Below are 22139 nucleotides of genomic sequence, written 5' to 3'. Positions count from 1 at the left end.
CCATCCATACTTCTTCTACGTTTTTCGAAAACACCTATTTAATCTTACAACATCTACATGTCTAAATCCGTTCCATAATAAATGTACCAATAGAACTATCACTACAAGCTGGTTTCCCTTAAGTCACAACCGCTTGGAACAGGCAGTCGCATCTTATACATTCGCCGTTCCAAAAGAATATTAACTTCACTGATGTAGAACTTTTAAAATTGAAAGTGCTTCGAATTTCCAAATAATGTTCCATTAACCTGCTCATGATTTTTTTCTGTAAATTTGACCCATTTTAGTTAAGCGGCTCATCCAATATTTTTATGCACGCATAAGACACTAAACTTTTGCATATTAGTGCGTGTGCCGTTTTGAAACCGGAGATGCTTGAGATCTGTAAATATTACTATTCCATCTACATCCAGAACTTGATATTCTCTACAAATGTTTACGGTTCAGCTGTTCGTTTGGAACCTTACCACAAAATTTTGCGTGCACCTACATATGTATATACACACACATCCCTTTTTTTGGTTGGCTAATGCATAAGACACTCCCATGTATTTTATGCGGTCGTACTTTAACACAAGTTGATACGACACATGTAATACATGCACATCAGCACAAAAGCATAAAGGCAATATGCACATAATTAAAAATGGACATTCGATATTATCTTGAGCGATGGGTAAATCTTGAAATATGGTTAAATAGATCGTTCATTGTATACAAGATTTGTGAGACATATAACATAGTTATCTCATACTTAACATGTGGATTCTTATCTATCATACATATTCAATATATGAGCCATGTCAAACATTTTAACTCGAAGGATAAGGGTTTATAAAGATAAGACTGAGATACTTGCTTGCAAAGTAGAAATAAGTGATATATCTCAAATTTGGCGGAGAACGGGAAAACGGATCTGATTATACGTATATTCAAGTTTTTGAATTTCAGCCAATTCAAAAATATTAGGCCCGAAGAGATCATGCAAGAGATTTATCCTTACATGCGTTCTCTACAGTATGAAGCACCTCAAGTTGTGAGAGGCATGGGGACTCACGTTAAACAAGCTGCAAGTTGAAACTTGCAATTTGCTTCCTCCGAATCGTAAGTAGTGTACGAAGTCCTTATATGAGGAAGCATTTTCATTTTTTTTTATCTTTGGCTTCCTCATAGATAAATTTCCATCTACTACCCACGATTCAGAGGAAGCAAATTGCAAAATTAAAATTCTTGGCACCCTCATATAGGGACACTACTTACGATTCGGAGGAAGCAAATTGCAAGTTTCAACTTGCAGCTTGTTTAACGTGAGTCCCCATGCCTCTCACAACTTGAGGTGCTTCATACTGTAGAGAACGCATGTAAGGATAAATCTCTTGCATGATCTCTTCGGGCCTAATATTTTTGAATTGGCTGAAATTCAAAAACTTGAATATACGTATAATCAGATCCGTTTTCCCGTTCTCCGCCAAATTTGAGATATATCACGGCTAAATGATACTCTATACTTTTCGAAAATTGGAGCTCAATCGGTTAAAGTTGACGGGAGTTATATTGATAAATTTAATTTTTCGAAAAATTCAAAATATCATAAAAGCAAAACTTCTCGATGGATTCGGCCCAAATTCAATACCAATCAACCTTGGATATATATCTCTTTTTCAATAACTATTTAGACGATTATCACAAAATTTGCGATCGCTAGTGTGAACGTCCTTTTTTTGGAAATTTGAAAATGACATCAATTTTGAGTCACAGCTTGAATCATGACGAAAATTATAGTCAATGAAGGGATTATAGAGCTGCATATGCCTGCAAAATTGGGGGGCTGTAGCTAAAACCATTCTCGAGTTATACACGTTTGAATTTTGGGAGGCCATTACACACATACACACACACAGCCACATACATCCGGACATTTTCTCCAAACGTGTTTTCTCGACGTTTTGGACATTCTGAACATGGTGACATGAAAATCTCGACAGGAAAATTTTCCACCGTCACATAGCTTCCTCTATGAGGAAGCAAAAGTAAATTTTTTTTAATGTAGTAATTTGTTCTCCTTGATAACCGATTTCTTTTGTGATCTAATAGAAGCACTAGCTCATCTCAGTAGCTGTTATGCTGTTTACAGGTACGTTTCAAATAATACCTAGAGCTCGACGAAGCGTGCTTTTGAGGACACTCTGTATTCCCTTGTGAACCTCTACACGGCACTCTCATCGTTCAGGAATGGTTAACGTGTGTGCGAGCGAGATTGTATTTGGATTGAGTGGAGAAACAGACGGCCGTTGTGCGCTGGGATTCTATAGTCGACCTCATGGAAGCAATGCCATGAAGAAAGTCTTAATGCAAAGTTACAGCCTTATTCGATAAGCTTTCGGAGATTCACCTCCGATTTAGCATTGATTTTCTCAAGCTGGTACTTAACGGCTTTCACTTCCACGAAACTCCCGCGGAAGATACGCTTTTCTTCGAGAGTTCGTATTTTCGTTGCTTTATATATAATTATAAAATGAGGCAAAGATTGAATATTTGAAAATCAAATTAATAAGAGAAAGGTAATGAAAAAAAAAAAGTAATAGTAGTAAAGAGATTCTAGAGCGTTAAAAAAACATGTAAAAGGTAACAGTCTTTCATAGCACAATATTATCTGACGCAATACAATCCTTTCCTCGCGACACTTCCTGAAATGGAAACGTTAAGATTACAGGATGCAATCAATTACAATGCTAAGACAATCTATATGTATATTCTAGTTGTTTCTCGAGTGTTACTAGTTTTAATTGTCATCGTATAAAACATAATTTTCCTCTTATTACGGTAAAATGACCTTGAATAATTAGCCGGGCATTTCATCATTAATTAGTCTCGCGAGATGTTGGCTTCCGTTTACTCTTACCGTAATGATTAAACTTTCTTCGAAATTGCGGTTTATCCGCTTGTTACCAGATTTCCAAACTCATAATAATGTTAAGGATAGACGTAGCAGGTACGAAAATACATTTTACTTAATTCAGAAGCCAAGCTAAAACGAAACATCAGACAGCCCCAGTAGTAGCTACTACAGTGATATGTTAAGAGCTTGAACGAAACTAGAAAGGAAGAATTAAAGAGATAAGATAAAAAAACATAGAAAGTACCTACATAAAACGAAAACAAAATGACACGAAGGGTAAAGAAAAAAGAATCATGAAATTCTTCCACTCCGAACCAGCATAAATCTACCTTAACGTGTGCTTTCCGCTGCACTTGGCCAGACTATGTGTGCTTAGAACGGCGTTCAAATTCAATACGGCCAATCCACCACTTACCTGGTTGGATATAGCCTAGGTATATTCGTGCTTGTATATTACTGTTGCGCATAGAGAAGCCAGCGGTGTAATCTAAGAGCAAACGTACAATAAAATTGTATAAGACAAAAGTTCGTCAACAGTAAGATATGTTTTAGACAATTCGGTGCTCGAAAGACTTTTAATATTTCAAAATCCACAAAGTTATACCCTTCGGCTAGAAAACGTACCAAGGATGGACGTTACTGACTAGTAAAACGGTGAGCGTTGCGATGCTCTACGTCGGAACGCGTTACGGTCACCGAGGATCTTCGAATTAACTCATACTCGCTCACGTGCTACCGCCGGATATGACTTTTGAGAGTGTGACACATAGAAAGGGAGTTTCCACGAGTAACTCGTGTTCACTGGCGAGGAACCACTGGCCGCACTCACTCCCAGCCCTTCAATCCTCGCCAGCATTTCAACCCTCTAACCTTACTCACTTATTCACGTTTCAGGACGATGAAACTGCCGAGTAATATAGTCCGTTTCTGAAGGCTGAACGATGAAAGGATCTCAGTGTCGAGTAACCTACCTAGTGAGCTCCTGGTAAAGAGTTCTAAGGTATCACCGTGGAAATATTTTTCTAATGATGTATTAATTACATCTACATCCCTTCATCATCTCCGACGAATTAGTTGCACTCGATATTCCTCTATACGGGCATCTTATACAGCTTCATGCGTTTCCTAATTGTGTAACGAATAGCTAGTATTACTCCAGAGCCTGATTTGATGTTTCTTTAATAGGTATTACGTATTGGAAATTTTAATAAAGATTCATGACTTTTTCCAGGAATAGACTATTTATCCAAAGATTCTATAATACTCCAATTAATTTCTTTTACCTCTTTTGATAGTAAGACAAGTAAACTGTTTTTCTATAATAATAAAGATTATCTATAGTGAGCAGCTACTTTCAATCCATTTGCTGTCACCTCGACGGTTGCATGCATCTTAATCAGTGGGAGATCAATCTAAGGTAACAAAGTCTTAGAAATAAATGTCGAAATAAAAAATAAGATTCCTTTACATTCGTAGTATACATATGTATACCTGTGAAAGTATTCATAGGAGTGTAAACCTCGATTCATTGCTTCTATCCATTGGTTTTCATTTCGCACTGAGAGTATCTACCATGAACCGTAGTTATCGCGGAACAATGCGTCCAGCTTTATAACTCTTCTCTTGCGTTCGGCACGTAGGGTATTTCAACTATGACGGAGAATCAGAAGAGCATGAAGTGGCAAAGCGAACCCTAAGGCCAGGAAGGCTAAAGCTATTTCATGAAAGCACCCAAGAATTTAGTGATTTAGTAAAGAATGGGAGACTTGTATTTCTCATACTTTTATTTTTTCATAATTCATACCTGATAATTATTGATAGGTAGAACTTCTTTCTTTTCATATCTAAAGTTTAAAAGAAACGTGTCATATAATATACCTAGGTACATATAGCGTTGCTTTATTTATCACGTATACTCGCAGGCGATAATTATACCATTTAATGGAGTCCAAGTATTAATATTGGAATATTTCTTGAAGTTATTCTGTAATAGCGATAACAAATAAAGTCTTTCTGATATTGCGGCCTTATACCATTCATACATAGTCGTACATTGACACAGTTGAAATAAGACTGTACAGCAGTTCACTTCGTTTCTAGTAACTCTCATAGAAGAAACTATTCTCACCCACTGCTTTGATATAAACAAATTCATTTACGGAAACCTAGAAAATTGTGAGTAATCGATACAATAATCTTATATACATTTTGGTAAGTAAAATTAATATATTAATTATTATATCAATAACTTTATTTTGATTTAATTTTATACCGAGAGAATTTTTTTCCCACTAATATACATTGCCTATTTATCACCGTTTAGTACGCACTTTTAATTTTTTGATATAAATCTAAAATTACGTATATTTATATTAACACAGTAATATATCTACAAGCCTAAGAATTATCTATTATTTTAATAATAATTCCTGACGTTTAAATATATACGCAGAATATAAGAAAAGGACTTTAGTATAATGTATTCACGCCTAGTTTATTGTTATGAAATCCATGACCTTGTCATATCTTATCAAGAAACTCGGTCGAGTCTCGCGACAAGTACAAACAACCGGTTGTACAGGGCACGACCCGCCGAGACTTTACCCGAGCCAAGTCTTGTACCTATTTTTGGAATCAAATATCTTACGAATTGGTATATATGAGAGAAAGTTATTGATAGATTCATTATAGGAATCGGGAGTTCGGAATCAATTGTCACCAAGATCAAAGAGCTTGGTTTACGAGATCAGGACGTATTGAGAGGGCGAGCGATATCAGCTTATTTGTGTTCCGTCGTCTTCACATGTTCATTTACTTTTCTAGACGACGGATGACTACTTAGCCTTTATTATTAGGTTGGAACATAATAATCCGACAACTATTTTGATATTAGTCTCAAACTTTAGAGAAGCTTTTGAAAATTTCTAGGAGTGCGGGTATGAATACTAGATTGCGTGTCCAGTGCAATATTGTTAATGATGAATTATATGTTAATTAAAATTGTATTTACTCTTTAAGAAAAATATAACGAGAAGTTTATCTTAAAAAGTTTTAAAATTATTATGTTCCAACCTAATATTTTTTTAAACAACAGATGGCGCTGGCAATTCACAGATATACAATACAAAAAAAAACATATTTTGTGTGTCAAGCTGCCTTCACAACAGCATAAAATTATTAATTAATCCTTTAACCCTCACAAGAAACAGACCATTCGCGTACAGCACGCGCGCGCCTGCGGGTGTGTGTACGCGCGCGCAACTCGACGTAGTTTCCTGTATTTTATATGGTGGAATTCGAGTTCTAGGGTGTCCAGGCCTTCCTCTCCGCAGTTCCTTATGTCTAGGTATCGGACGAGGAATTTCAAGGTATCTCGAAGTCAGTAATGTAAATACAATATTGGGCACGGATCCGCCAAGTGGTACCCAATAAGATACTCTTAACGTTTTTATTAATTATTAAATGACCATTATTACATAATTAAATATAAGAAGCAATACTAACACCAAAGAGTATCAAAGATGTTACAAGAAATTTCAAAAATACAATTGAAATTATGAGTTAATGCTAGATCATATAATATACATATATGTAGTAACTTATGCTTCTTGGCAGTATAATATGAATTTTTGCTAGTAGAACAATAATGCATGATATAAATGTACGTATTTCCTTTTAAGGTGGGAAATTCACAACAATTCTGTACTCGATAAGGATTTTTCCGCGAAACGGTTTTTCTAGGGGATAATATACAGTATGTATACATTTGCATTGATAATTGCAAAATCGTGTACCAACGAGCGTTATAACCGGTGACAGATTTTCAATAATAATAGTAGAAGTTACGTCGGTGATTGAAGTATTATCATTATATAGCGATACGGTGAACTTCGCGACAACGTTAAAGTGTCGTTAAAACTGTACGAAATCGCCGAATTAACTGTTCGCAGCGCGCGTGCCACCGTCGTGCCTTGACAGTTCGCTAGAGCCGAGTTCCTATGTCGTAGCATAACCAGAGCTTGGAGTATGAGCGGAATAGCTCTTGACTATATCCCCTATACGTATTTAGATCTCTCTACAGGGTGTCGAAGAGTAAATGATTCAAACAAGTCACAAAAAAAACAACAGAAAAATCAGGCCTGTAAACAGAACTGCATCTTCATTTTACCATTAAATCTAAAGGAATCAGTAATTTAAAAATAAAACTTGTATTGGAGAACTGTTACGTTTAATAGGAATAATCCACAATGTTACGTATACAGCATCTTTGGAATAAATATTTACATATTTGTGTTCAATATCCAATGTCGAGATATAGTAGTAGAATATATTTTTGTTCCGTGGGTTGTTTTATATTGTTATTAAAGTTGGTTCCTCCATTTTTAGAACATCCGGTACGTGAGCAGTACTACACATGTATACCAACTTACTGCACGTATTTGGCGTGTGGTAAGCTGTGGTATCTCTACTTTACGGTGCAAAACAATTTCGCCACGTACTTTGACAACGATACTTGGCCCTTTTCTCTTGGGCGTTACTATAGCGAGAATCCTCTGGCATATATCTGTCAGTCGCGCTCTTGACATTGCTTTAGAGCTTTAGCGCACACGACGACAGCATTTTCTGATAATAATCGACGTACTGAATTGCAGACATTGCGTCGACTATGACATACTGCGTTCCTTGTGAAATGACAATCGATTGGCTCGTAAAACGAGCTCATGAATTTTACGAGTTAAATATCACTCGAGTAAATATATTCATTTCCATTAAATAATCTCTTTTACGTTTTATGTCTGCTCGATATGGATCATATAAGTGCCGATATAGGGCTGATTACAGTGGCTAAAGAATTCGAAATTGTCGAAGTGGACGAGCCTTGAATGCTATAGGCCAGACTAAAAGTGGATATCCATTACACGAGCCAGTGGGCACGTAGACCCCAAATGAATATTCATTTTTTCAAATTTCATTTGCAAGTTATTTGAGCCACCATTTGATGGCGTTTCGTAGTAACTCATAAAGTGAGATTTATCGTGTTTTGTTTCAAAGGGGTACTTTCACTTTGATAGGTGGTACTTTTACTTCATTCTTACGAGAAATGAGAGTATTGTCCTTCGCTTAAGAGAAAAGTTGTATATTTTGTCCTCCAATAATGTTTGAGAAAACATGAAGACATTAAGGTAATTTTACCGTTTGCTGAATGCGTGCCAATGTCTAATATAAAAGTATATATGACGTACGTATTTCAGGATTTTATACTAAACAATTTTTAAAGAAAAAAATAAACAATTGAAACCTAATTTACGCAACAGACGATTTGAGTTAGAAAATACAGAATATAACTTATTGTACAATCATATTACATACATTACTTACTTAATTGGATCAGATTTTCTAATAACTAAACTTAATTGGATCAGATTTTCTTACAATTGATAAATAACTTATGTTCTGCTATTGGAAGGACACGGAACATGTTTTTACTATGTCGTGTAGATCATTGCTCATTTTGACTATGCAAAAATTGAAAGAGGAATCAAGTTAGTAGAGTCCTAGATGTCAAGAAATGTAAAAATTGACGTTTCGTCGAGATTTTTACGATTGAACAGCGTTTCTGCTATTTCTTCGTAACTCGGAGATCCTCGTAGTATCTCACTAAATTTTTTCGAGTTAAATTTCGTAAAAACTTGAAAAAAAAAAGAAGTCTGTGTATTCCGACACAACGTTTGATCCATAATAAATTAGCACTCTGGGATGGCTTTTGGAGATGGGGTAAATCCTTCGTCTTTCTACGTGACAACATCAGGGGAAACTCGTATTATCTCGCGGATCATCGCTACTTGAATTTTCAAAAAAATAAGAAGGAAACGAGTCGGTAAAGTCGTACGCATCTACAGAACTAAATACAGACGCACAGACAGGATGGATTATCAAGTGGGAAAGGACTTTTTGTTTTACCTGGTATATTTGAGATGGCTCTTATAGTCTGGAAGACAAATTCAATTATATGTTTAGGAATTTGGAGATGAATAACAAGCTTTATTCTGTTAGTCTAATCTGAAAATGTACTCTATTATCTGCTTCCTGAGTCAAAGGGTATCTTTGGTCTTTCTTCATAATTCAGGGATGCTCGCTCTAACTCGTAGAATTCACTAGTGTTGAATCCCTTGTCCTCCGTGACATGAAATTATATTGAGAAATTGTTTGGAACTCCGTACAAGCTACAATAAAATGGAATTAAATTTGATTATCTGAAGAGAGAGAACGACGAGCAATGATGAGTTATCTGCAAAAATAAAAAAGAATCTTGTAAAATAATGTACTAGTTATAGTCTGACGGAGGGAATTTTTTTTCAGAAATAAAGAAATTGCAGTATTTGAAATTTCAGATTGCAATATAGAAAAAAGGTTAGTGTTTAATAATTTATAAAAAATTGTCCAACCAGGAATTTAAAAAACTCCCATAGAGAAAATAATTACCCAGATTAAACAAAAATATTGAAAATTGACTGAGTTATCGTGTCGACACTGTCTAAAAACGTAATTTCGAAAAAAACGCGTTTAAAGTTTCTGTTAGGTACAACGTGAGCTTATGGCAGTCTCCCATTCCAGCTTCGTACTGTACACCTTCTTCCTCCTGTATCTTCGTGTTTTTATGGTTTCCTGCAATCTCTTGTCAATTCTAACTTTTTTGGATTGAATTGATTGTATCCTGGCGTATTTCAATCGGTTAGCATCTTCTTTCGAGAGGGGTGCGGCAGGTAACCGTTAACCGTCCCAATCTGACGTCCGGTCACATTTATTGCTGTAACTTTGTAACGGAGTGAAATTTTTTTTAAATTTTTAACAAAAATTCTTAAAAGTATATCTAACCAATAAAAATCCGTAAAAAAAATTCGATTTTTTGAAAATGTCAGAGGTATGTGAGCCCTTAAATGAAACTTATTAAGTTAATCTTAAGAAACTTACTACTTACCATACAAAATAATAAGTCGATCGGTAGATGTGATTCTTTTTCCATAACCTAACCCTAATTCTGGATTTTTGAGTTCTGGTCTACTTTTGTGACACGTATTGAAACTGTCAAAATATTTAATCGCCCGACGATGTCGCTAGATTTTGGCGCCAAAACGAGGGGGAGAACTTGCCCTTGAACGCGGCATCTTCAAGTGTCGTACGCGGGACGGAATATACGGTACATCAGGGATATAAAATCATATAAATACTCCAAATATTTAGGTAAAAATTTTTTAAATAAATATGTTATATAATTTACTGAAGTGGGAACATTTTTTACTGAAATAAAATTTGTCACGAAAACAGCCGCTTGTTTATTGAACATGTAGATCATGTTTCGTTACGCCTTAACATGAGCACTTGAATATTCTAAAGAAATTATCTTCGCTTACTTTATGTATAACAATTTGATGACAATAATTACCTTCGGAATGTTTTTACACGTCTTGTTAGATCACCGGATTATCTTAGCTAAGGCCCAAATGATCAGTCCTAGGTTATTTACAGTGCACATGCGTATTTATTGACTCTCGTTATTCAATCCTGCAACAGGTATATTTAATAAAGAATAAAATATGTCTTGAATCAATTTCAGCTTCAAATGTATATAAAAAAAAGCTAATCAAACACTTGATAATTGATATATCTTTATAAAATATAGAAGAGTCGATTTCAAAGTCTCTAGTTAACTTTTAGAGTATCGGTAACTCCGCTATAGTAGTGCTAACAGAAACTTACGACTTTCCGGCACATACAGGTTATTTACATGCATGAATTTCCAGTGAAAAAAGATCACTTTTTTCATACAAATTTACCGGTTGTCTAAAGGTTAAGAGTGTATTCTACTTGCGGGTTAAACGAACTCAATTTTTTTCTGCTAGTTTATAGTTTTAAGAATAACATCTGTAAATTCCAAATTTACATTCGAAAAACTGGCTGAAATATAGCCATGTTGAGAGGACGGCTTGCAAGTAGAAATTGACGTAGGTAGACAGACATCAAATTCGTGTATAAAATCGATGTCCAATAAAGGATTTTGTTCCACTTTAAAAATTATGGTGGTAATAGAAATTGGAATTGGTCTCCATGCAATAATCTTTACTGATAATAAAGACAAGAGTTGGATAAGGGCAGCCGGGCGTCGTACGTCCAATATATTAAAAGAGATAAGGGAGGTAGAAAGGCTTGAAAAGCGAGAGTGATTATATGTAGAGTTTGATTCCTACGAGCGTGCAAATTATTAACTAGGTAAAAGACGAATCTTTAAAGAGATTAAGACTTAACGCGGCAAACCAACGAGTGTACGCCATCTTGAAAAGCAATCATCAAAATATTCTATGAAATAAAACGAGATATTCTTTTTATAAATAATACGAATAATAAGTAAGTTGTATCATAATAGCTGATTCGGCAATATTAAAAATCCTAAAGTATTTCACTTTGAAACAGTATCAAGTGGCTAATGGCGGTTTAACAATTGTTCGACTTTATGGGAAATAATGATACCTTTGTAAGCCAGAAATACGCAAGTGAACGTTTTGTGATTCATTCACGTGGAATGGGCTTCTGTTACCAATAAGTACGAAATAAAGATCAATTTGAGAAAAGAAAAGGCGATTATTATAACAGGCCATTATAATGCCCATATCGATATGATTGCCATATCAGCTTCTCCTTTGTGGTACCTCCCATACAACTCGTTTCACTTACACAGCCAGTGTGTCCGCTGAAACTATTGGAAAGTCATCACATCACATCCTAAATATTGTAATTTTAAAATGCGAGTCAATTGACATACTTCCCATTGTTATCAATCGATACGGTATTCTGTACCTATAAGTAATACTCAAGTACTCTTCCCCACTGACATAATGGATATTTATTTTCAAAATACCCTCAGTGTATTAAACTCGAGAGGGTAAAGTATCTGCTTAAAATACAAAATGTAATATACCCTCTTCAAGATTTCTGATGTTAAGATTCTCGAGGCAAAAGCTAACCCACACTTGGTTCGACTATTTCCGACTTTTTTTCTTGGCTTACCATAAAGGTGTCAGCCACGCGAGTAGAATATATCAAGAACGCTCCTCTCTGATACAATTCTTCAAGGATGGAAGAGTGACTTCGCGTTAGCTGCTTCTCAAGTACCTCACTTCTCTTGGTTACCATGGCTCTCAGAAGGTGGAGGGGCGAAATGTCTTTCAAGTAAAGGTAGCTGGTACCAACCCTATACCTATCTCTTATGGGCATTGTCACTCCTCGTAGTCTAGCGTGGTGTAAATAGTGAGGCGCGTGTTAGAGAAAAAGCGCTGCCCCCGGTTATTTATTGCATGGCCCGATGAGTGTCATTTAAAATTTCGATATAAATTAATTTAAGGGGTAAAGGGGTTTCTAGGAGGTGCAGTGGGACGGGGCGTAATGGCTCGGAAAATGAAGTTCTTGTAGCTCGCCGAGAGAGAATCTCTCTCACCCTTCGCTCTACAGCCAGGGCCGACCTTTTCCCTCTCCTTGCTTCCGACTTCCACCACCATCTACTCAGCAACCCTACTTCGAGCCTCATACTACTGTACAATCTCCGACGACTGACATTGCTCAGTGAAATATCCTTACTTACCCCTTTCGCGAGGCGCAGCCACGTCGCTATTATCTTGAGTAAGCAGACTACCTGCTAGCGAGAATGCCAGATAAAGTCATACGTTATCAAAATCCTTCGCTATAGACTAATTCGCTCATCCACTAATTCACGAAATTCTACTTACTCGCGGATCGCTTTATTATTTTGAGATTTCAATGGGATTTTCAAAGACTGCACCGTTTCTTTATTATTATTCTCGTATCTCGTTGTTTTTCGTGGTTCAGTAGGTGTACGCCTGTAATCTTTGACATATTTTTTGCTTGCATTTCGTATATTCCAGATTACGTATTTTGCAGATTTGTATATTCCTTTCCATGAGATGAATTTTCAGTAGAAGTTTCTTACATCTTCAAGAAATATGTATGTTGGATCAAATTCAAAACGATCGTGTTGGCTCGCAAAGCTCGAAACAAAACTGGCCCTCGTCTTATGTCTGAATTCCTATTGGTTTCCATAAAAGTCCTTCACGTTCAATTCTATCGGAATGAGGTTACAGAGGTTAGATGGATGTTGCTGCTATCCATAAGTATTCCCGGAGTGTGTCCAGACGCGCTGCTTGAGACAGTCTATATCGTAGGTATGCCGCTCACGTGTCCCAGTATGGGCGCTACAATCAGAACGGCACGCGCTATTCCGGGCCACATTTGCCCACGTTCACTGACTGCCCCCAGAGAACTACCGACCCCTCGATTGAACGGATCTCCAACACTTCAATGACTCCTCGGAACGCATTCTCGGCTCATCCTAGTGCCCTTGCACACCCCACTTCCATACGCAGACGCATAAATTGTATCGGGTTACGGGGAGCCGCAAACATCCGTGGAGAGGAATGACGACAACACGAAGATAGAACCAAGCAAGACGGTCAATTTCAACTGGCTGTTTATAGATTCAATCTTAGCAAAGTGCAAACCAAATTTGTCAATTGGAGAGTAAATGAACAGTGATATTTTGTTTGTAGATTTCGATTAAATCCAAAAATAATAATGGCGTAAATAAATTTTGTATAGGTACCACATTTCGAATTTTTTTTTTTGTGACATCTTTTTTTATTTTGTCAGAATGGATCCATCGGTGATGTTTGGGTTTTTCTACTCATACGAGTAACTTGACTGATATAAACAATTTGTCATATCTTCCTTTTCTCATCCTATCACATCCACATAGTTCGTTATGTGGCTTCGTTCTTCGACGGCAAACTTTGTGATATTTTAATATTGCGAAAACGGCCTGCGAAATTTTATGGCATCCGAATAAGACTCGAGCGTGATAAACATTCAGTGCTTTTGGAAAACCAATATTTATGGTACCGCGTGGAAAATAATGTTGGGTTGTAAATTATCACGCAAATAGCTTCCCGTATTAGAGCAACGTGATATAGCTCTGCGGTTCATATATACTCTACCTTGTGATAAGTGTAATCATACTTTCGTTATCTTCATTTTGATTAATCAGTTGCTATCAATTCTTTTAATTTTAGACACGCTCGAAGTAAAGACGCAGATGTACCTTCTGCAATATCAAAAGATGACTGTCGATTGATTGTTGGATCGCTTTTAAATAAAAGTAGACTAAAAGACGAGCGTTATAACAATTCCTGAAACAACATCGTTTTGAGTGGTACTGAATATTCTAACAGTAAAGCCTTTCGAATTAGATTATTTTGTAAACAAATATGAATGTCAAATTTCGTGATTTAAATTATACTTATTCTGGTTAAGATGGTTTGGTCACTCGCAATTTTGTATTTTAGCGATAGCTTAATTGAGCTACACAACATTTTAATGAAATTTACCATACGGTTCTTAAGATATAGAAAGGCAATTTTTACTACAAATATAGGAGCTTATTCAGTATAAACGCATCACTTGAAGGTTGTTTTACCGTAGAAATAAAATCTTATAGACTATTTTCAGTTGGTGCGTTTGGCTTGAATAACTTTGTAGACATAATACGTATGCATGTAAATATGAACAAATTTAGGATTCGATGTATTTATTTCTGTACACTGAGAAGAAGATATTGTTCGATAAAACAAGTGCTTTGATTTTCTTGTTTCAATCTGTATGTTTACTGCGGGGAAGAAAATATAGTTGATATACCAAAATATAGTAGATTTGTTTTGAGAATTTTTTTGTTGTTTCGCACGTAGCAACTGCGTCAACTTTCACGAACTTACGAACACTAGAAAAACCGAGTTTCCTAGCATTTCAACAATAAATATATTTTTCAATTGCTCGAATAAGTATATTATTCTTGTGCTTTTTAGAAAGCTTCTAAGTGCTGCCCTCATTGTCCTATTTTTTTTGGAAACCTATTAGGAGTTTCGAAATAAAAAATGTATAGTATATGTGCTTCCTTTCTTGTATAGCTTGACGACCAAGGAGCATGCACTAAATATGAACTTTCTAAAATGCGTCGATAATTTATTTATTTGGTAACTAGTATTAGCATTTTGTATACATATTCTTCAGATGTACAATAATAATATAAATTGGAAACGCTATAAAAAAATGGTAAAAGAGGTAAAACGTCCTTAACAATATTAATATATGGAAAGGAACAGAATTAACTTTGATGACTAAAATTCATATACCATTTGTCGGCTACATGTTCTATTTAAATTCAATATCATTAAGAGGTTATCCTACTGTGAATGCACAAAAAAAGGGCTAATTTTTTCAAAATAATTACTAGGAAAGTTATACATGGAAATCAATTTATATTTGGCTACATGTCAATATACATATTAATTAATAAATTTTGAAAATTTGAAAAAATATTTCTTAAAAAAGAAAGTTATGTAATGTCGCATGGAAGGCTGCTGCGAATGAACAACAAAACGATGTACACGATATCTCGAGACCTAATTAATGAATCAGCTTCAAATTTGGAGAACATGTTCATTAAAAGAAGTAGCTATCATGTGACGAGTCATTTTTTCAAATAAATATTTTGAGTATTAAAATATTAATTTTTTAATGCAAATTTTGAGGTCAGAAATCGAAAAAAAATTCAAGAATTAGTTCTCGCCAATAAAAAAAAATTTGTAAATGTGTCCGTCACATTGTAGACAATACAATACAAATTATAAATATATTTTGCTCCTTTGTTTCTGACAAACCACATGGACGAAACAATGTACACGAATTTGTTGTTCAATTGCAGCAACCTTCCATGCAACACTACATACCCTTTTTATAAATAAATATTTTTTTGAAATGTTCAAAATTTATTGATTATGTAGCCAATTTATTGACATGTAGCCAAATATAAATTGATTTTCAGTTATAGTTGTCGAGTAATTAATTTTTAAAATTGACCCTATTTTTAGTGCATTCACAGTAGAGTAACCGTTTAAGTATAACAAATAACTTATTTCACTGAAGAATAGAATTTAATATAAACAAGGTTCAATTATGTATTTACTCATTTGATTTGTTAATGCGAACAATAAATTTCGATCAGTTGGGTTACTCTTTAACATTGGTTAAATATCACAGAATGGACTACAGTAACAACATATTTTTCTTAATGTGGTTCGCCTAGCATCATAATAAAAGTAATCCAATTGCTGTGAATTCCACGTATATCGTTTAATAAAAAAATATGTTCTGCCTAAGGTATTATCTTCGAGGCAAGCAGAAGGACGGAGATCCATTATGGAAAAAATGTTTATATCACATATTGTTTAAGCAATGCAGTAAAAAATGATTTACAAATTCCAATATTTTCAATAAAAAAATCATCGTAGTAATGTTTGATGTGAAAGAAGTATCTCCTAGAAATTTCATTCACTTTTACCGCCTAAAAGCTCAAATATTATCAACAAAATATTTCTATTTTAAAAAACGAAGTACATCCACATGTACATCACAATGTACATTCACAATGTGTATTTTTGGCTACTTTCATTCCGTATATCACGTAAACTATACGGTAAGTAATTATGAAATTTTGCAACGAAACAATCAATCTACAGCTAAGATAATCATCCGAATACATAAATCATAGTAATAATTTTAAAATTAACTTAAGGTAACATTGAAGTTACCATAAACTTTTCAGACACTTTCAGCCTCCAGTCTTGACGTATTTTGGCAGGCTTGTTCTGCGTAGAAATATAGTAATTCGTGGGAACAGAGTATACAAATAAGGGCGAGATTTTATCTCATATACCACGGATTTTGATCGAATCAGGGTCGTAATCTTTTCGAATACTGTCTTTTTGAATAAGTGTAAATTCAATTCTCTAAAAACAATATTATATTCTCGAAAGAGAAAATTGTATCATTTACATATACAATTTAGTGGTAAGTATTATTTAGGTGATTAATGTTTGAATTTTTAATAAATTCTATATTTATTCTTTGAAATTTATTAATTCAAATGCGTACATAATTTGTGTTAGTTCCAGAATGTGCTAACACTAACAAATTTTTGTTGATTTAATATTTTTCATATTATGGTAAAAATTTTGAATGTGATATTCAACAATGAGAATTACTTCTTTATACAAAAGATGGATTTGAACGGACATGACCACTGTATTTGTTTGCATCAAAAATATTTTTCAAGCAACTGCATTTTTGCTGTGTACTAACTAATGTGAAAACAAATGAAGCATTCTTCTTTTAAGTAATAAATTGTTGTAGAGTTAGAGCTTTTAGTCTGCATCATTAATTGCGGTTCTCATCGTATCCAAACACTGCAAATTTAATTTTGCGTTATAAGATATAAATACACCCATCAATGTACTTAGATTCTTGCGAATCCCTTGTCATGAAGATTATTTTCTTCTATGTCATATAAATAAATATGAAAATGAATAAACTTAATGTACAGTGAATGTTCGTGATTTGTGAATCGAAATTTAAAGTTTTCTAATACATTGACTAATTAATGTTTGTATTTTAAGTTTCCACATTTTTTTATTGATTATTTAACCTATGAGTACCTATTATTATTATGATTATCATGATCGCACAGCCTTACGTTCAATAAAATGCAAGGACAGTTATAAGTAGAAGAACATTCATTAAGATATTGATATACAAACAAATCTGATAAAAACATGGTATTATTTTTAGGATTAAAAGTTTCTAGGCATTGTCGCATAGATAACTTTTGAACGAATCCTATAACCAATTGAAGTTTTTACACATTCTTATATTTCAGAAATAACCGTCGAGTGGAAAATAGAAAGAAAAATGGAGAAGCAAGACAAGATTCTATATGGTTCACCAGCGTTGCCAGTGCCCAAAATCTGTATTGGACAATGGATTCTGGAGCGATTACAACAAAATCAGAACCGGATTCTTCAAGTATGTAATATATAAATAAACTATATAATTATAGAACAGCCTGAAGATCGATTAAACTGAAATAAATTTAAAATATGTGTTAGTACAAATTTCTATGACTAATAATATCATTTTCCGTTTTTTATCAGCTATCAATTATAGTTCATATATAAAGAAAAAAAAATGTTATTATTCCCATACTTTTTACAAGAGAAAATAAAATAATTACACACTGTACCCAAGAGTTTCGTAACTTTCTTGTAACAGGTGGATGCCGCAAGTGGAGAATTTCTCAAAAGTGAAGACATCTTGGTAAAAAGTATAAAACTCGCAGAAGCTCTACGATTTCGTGGAATAAAAGCAGCTGACAGAGTCAGTATATCCAGTGAAAACCACCCCAACTGGCTCATCCCCATGTGCGCGACATTTTACCTTGGCGCGGTACTAGCTCCATTCAATCCAGCCTATGCCGAAGGTAATTCTTCCGGAAAATCAAAAGTTATTTCATTTTTTTGCAAACGTCGAGTACCGACCTACTTTTTTCTGCCACCTTCCCAGGGGAAGTTCGTAACACCTTCGAGATTTCCAAGCCTAGCATTATTTTCGTGTCGCGGCGAACGGAGAAATTGATCAGTCAAGTGGTTCAAACTTTATCCTGGACCGTGGAACTCATTCAGTTGGACGATGAAGCGATGTCAACGAATATTTCCACTTTGAAGAGTATCCTAGAGAGACCTGGATATATTCCAGATGCCTTAGCATACAGGGCCGAAAGTGTCCCTAACCCGAATAAACAAGAAGCTTTCATATTATATTCAAGTGGCACAACTGGTTTATCTAAAGGAGTTATGCTGTCACATAAAAATATGTTAACGACAATTTATTTTTTACAGTAAGGATTTTAATCGTATTTATCAATAAAGAATAATGGTCTGTTGTCGCAATTTACGCTTTACGATAACTTTATTGTCTTTTATTGCAGAAACAAAGTTTTAAGACTACAAGGAAATGATACAATGTTGTTATTGTTACCCTTTTACCATGGTTACGGACAAGGAATGTTATTAACGGTACTGTTAGCGGGTGTAAAATTCGTAGTAATGAATTCCTTTCAACCTGAAACTTTCTTGAATTCTATACAAAAATATCGAATCACTCACTTACCCGTGGTACCATCTGTCATGGTATTTCTTGCTAAACATCCAATTGTCAGGAGCTACGATTTTAGTAATGTGAAAGAAATCATTTGTGGTGCGGCTTCGCTTTCGCAAGATGTAAGTTTTAACAAGCATTCTACAGTAGCATGTATGTACTGATAGTCTTTCTGCAAATATACTTTGTTCTGTATCAAGCATATCTAAAACGGACCACGAGTTCGACATCGTTTTTTTGACAGATCGAAAACAGTGAGTTCTCCAATCAAGGCACACGTTTCATTATTTAAAATATTTGTTACAAAGTATGCATATGCATGGTTTTGCACTAAATATATACTACTTTTCTATTTTAACATGTACTTTGGTTAGTTGATGTAAAACCACGTGTCGTGTGCTAAGAGTTGCATTGCTTGCGAACTGTCAAAAACACGTGGACCTCGTGAACCGACCATACTGAGCAGTCGAATTTTTCTTAATGGAAGATTCTACTTCTTAATAGACGTTAGTTTCGTAGCAAGAAAATATTGACAATCATTCCCAGGAATATTATTTTTAATAGATGAATTTCTTAAAAAGGTTCTAGAGGCCGTTACCAATAATACAGGCGTAAAATGCATAAGAAACGCTTACGGTATGACTGAATTATCGATAGCAGTGTGTGTCAACTCTAAAGAGAATAAGAATAGTATGGCAGTCGGTACTATTGCGCCAGGTATGCAGGCTAAAATAGTCGATATCGAGACTGGCGCAGTTCTTGGTCGTTATCAGCATGGTGAATTATGCTGTAAAGGTGATCAAGTTATGCTTGGTTATCGTGGAAATCCAAAAGCTACTGCAGAAACAATCGATGCAGATGGCTGGTTACATACTGGTGACGTAGCGTACTATGATCAGGATGGTTATATCTTTATAGTAGATAGATTGAAGGAGTTGATCAAGTACAAAGGATTTCAAATAGCTCCTGCCGAGTTGGAAGACATATTATTATCTCATCCTGGTGTTAAGGATGCTGCTGTTATAGGGAAGCCCGATGAACTTTGTGGAGAGGTTCCTTTAGCTTTTGTGGTTAAGCAGGTTGGCTACGACGTTTCGGCACAGGAAATCCGTCAGTTTGTCGATAGTGAGTAAATGCTTATTCTTTTTTCACGTGGCACATCATTTTTATATTGTATATAAAATTGATATTGCGAAATATTTCCAGGTAAATTGTCACCTCAAAAATGGCTGAGAGGAGGTGTACACTTTTTAGAAGATATCCCAAAGAATGCAACTGGAAAGATATTAAGAAGAGAATTGAAAAAATTATTAGCGAAATTGTAAATGGATTGAATAATTCCACGATGTCTATGTAGTGAAGTATTATCATATGAATATTACTTTCGAACTAAGGAATGGTATGGGAAGCCAGAGCTTCGGTATCTGTCCGGCTATCTTTAGCACGTTTCTACTGGCGATACTTTCTGCTAGAATATACCGGGCCGATGTGACCGGCTATACGGTTCAACGGAATTGGATGAGTGAAACGGTCTCTCCTATCGGAGAAATTTAAATTCAACGGGATCGGTCACGTCCGTATACTGCTGTTCCGTATTCGCTCTGGACTCACTGCTAATTCAATTTTCCTGAACGTTGATGACAAATCTAATTGACGAATGCCAATTATATCGGTACGATCGCGTTTGGCGAGAAGGATCGGTTTCTGGTTAGTCATTTACTACACTTAAAATTTCCACGTTATAATTTTACAATTCACTATACCTTTAATCAATACTATGTTATTCAGAAACCTTCAAGGTGACAGATTTGCATTATACGTTTGTAAGGCAACATACTAATTTCCAGAGAAATAATTATTAATACCACAAATAAAGTTTGATCGTTTTACATAATAATCATGTTGGTTAATATCATTGGAGTTCTTATTTTGTGATATGTCTAAATTTAGTATTCATGAATCATGATCCATGAACGTTGAAAATCACAATAACTCCTAAGATTTTCATGGAAAGGTACCTAGTATACTATATGTGTATAATCGTATCATGTTAATGCTATTTAGTAGTTTGCTACGAGAGTAATGGACAGGGATATATGAAAGGGTTTTGACCTCAACAAATATTTTCATAACTTCTTATAGCTATAGTTGTTTATTATGGATGTTAAGAATAGGTATTATTATTATAGGTATTATTATTCGTAGAATATATTTATTTATAATAAAATTATTTTACATGGAAATAAATGTACTAATGCCACGCATCTAATGAATGTAGTGCGACAGTGGGCGGGTTAATAAATATATGTAATTTGCTTTTATCTGACGTTACGCAGTCATTTTTCGCTCGGTTAATCGATAGACTAGATCATTCCCAGGGTAGTTGAACATCGACAAAACAATTTCGAGTATCCACGGTGGTTTCGTGCTACCCGAAATATTCACCCACGCTCAAGCTTTACACTATATAACATTATCGAATAACTGGCATAGGACGCCATTACGTAATTAATTCTAGATTAAAATGGATACGCCAAACAGCGCCAAGCATATTCTTAGAAAGACAATTTTGTGACTTTGTATAAAGTATATTATTCAGACGACTGAAATGATATTTGATGTACAATATTCTATTAAATTTGTTCAAATTGATTTACTTAAGTCTCAACGTTAGAGGTTGAGTCTAACGTAACTTGAATAAAAATGAAATCTTATGAATGATGAATATATCATATGTTAATATGTTGATGATTAAAATTTTTCAAAGCCTATTACCATACTCGTGTTTATGGTAACTTCCTGGAATTTTCACGTGGCTTCGGTAAAACTTGGGAAATTGTGAATAATGCAAACTATTCGTGCCAGTGCTCCGTCGAGAAATCCCTGGTGGAAAATAATTAATAAGCATTGGTAGTTACGAGGAAGTGGAGCGACTAGAACAGGAGAATTCATTAAAGCTCTTAATTAAGCTTATTGGATTTGGACTTCGAAACTATCGACAACATACAATTTTACACAATTAAATAAAATTAAATTCCCCTGCCATTGACAATCCTTGTTTTGATTTACGACCGACGCCAATGCCACGTTTATTAATATCGATTCAAAGAACAAGTGATTTTCTTACAAA

General features: G+C 34.8%; 1 protein-coding gene across 12 annotated transcripts; it reads left to right on the top strand.

The window, feature by feature from the left end:
* Positions 1-4935: 4935 nt before the first annotated feature.
* Positions 4936-21335, top strand: LOC107264946 (4-coumarate--CoA ligase 1). 12 transcript variants are annotated; one of them, XM_025082098.1, is made up of 10 exons: positions 4944-5074; positions 14035-14174; positions 15029-15079; positions 16178-16493; positions 17733-17878; positions 18125-18332; positions 18416-18749; positions 18840-19131; positions 19591-20134; positions 20216-21335. In XM_025082098.1, the coding sequence occupies exons 4-10, from the start codon at positions 16421-16423 to the stop codon at positions 20332-20334; spliced, it is 1716 nt and encodes a 571-aa protein (XP_024937866.1). In that variant the 5' UTR covers positions 4944-5074; positions 14035-14174; positions 15029-15079; positions 16178-16420; the 3' UTR covers positions 20335-21335. The 12 variants fall into 12 exon arrangements, with proteins under 12 accessions (XP_015589275.1, XP_024937866.1, XP_024937868.1 ...); XM_025082100.1 differs by lacking the exon at positions 14035-14174 and having other exon boundaries at positions 4946-5074; positions 19591-19726; positions 19805-20134; XM_025082103.1 differs by lacking the exon at positions 14035-14174 and adding an exon at positions 16623-16867 and having other exon boundaries at positions 4947-5074.
* The last annotated feature ends 804 nt before the right edge of the window (positions 21336-22139 follow it).

The sequence above is a fragment of the Cephus cinctus genome, unplaced genomic scaffold (assembly GCF_000341935.2).
Source record: "Cephus cinctus unplaced genomic scaffold, Ccin1 Ccin1_scaffold0204, whole genome shotgun sequence".
NCBI classification, from domain to species: domain Eukaryota; kingdom Metazoa; phylum Arthropoda; class Insecta; order Hymenoptera; family Cephidae; genus Cephus; species Cephus cinctus.
Note: the sequence above shows the minus strand (reverse complement) of the source record. Positions and strands in the feature narration are given on the sequence as shown.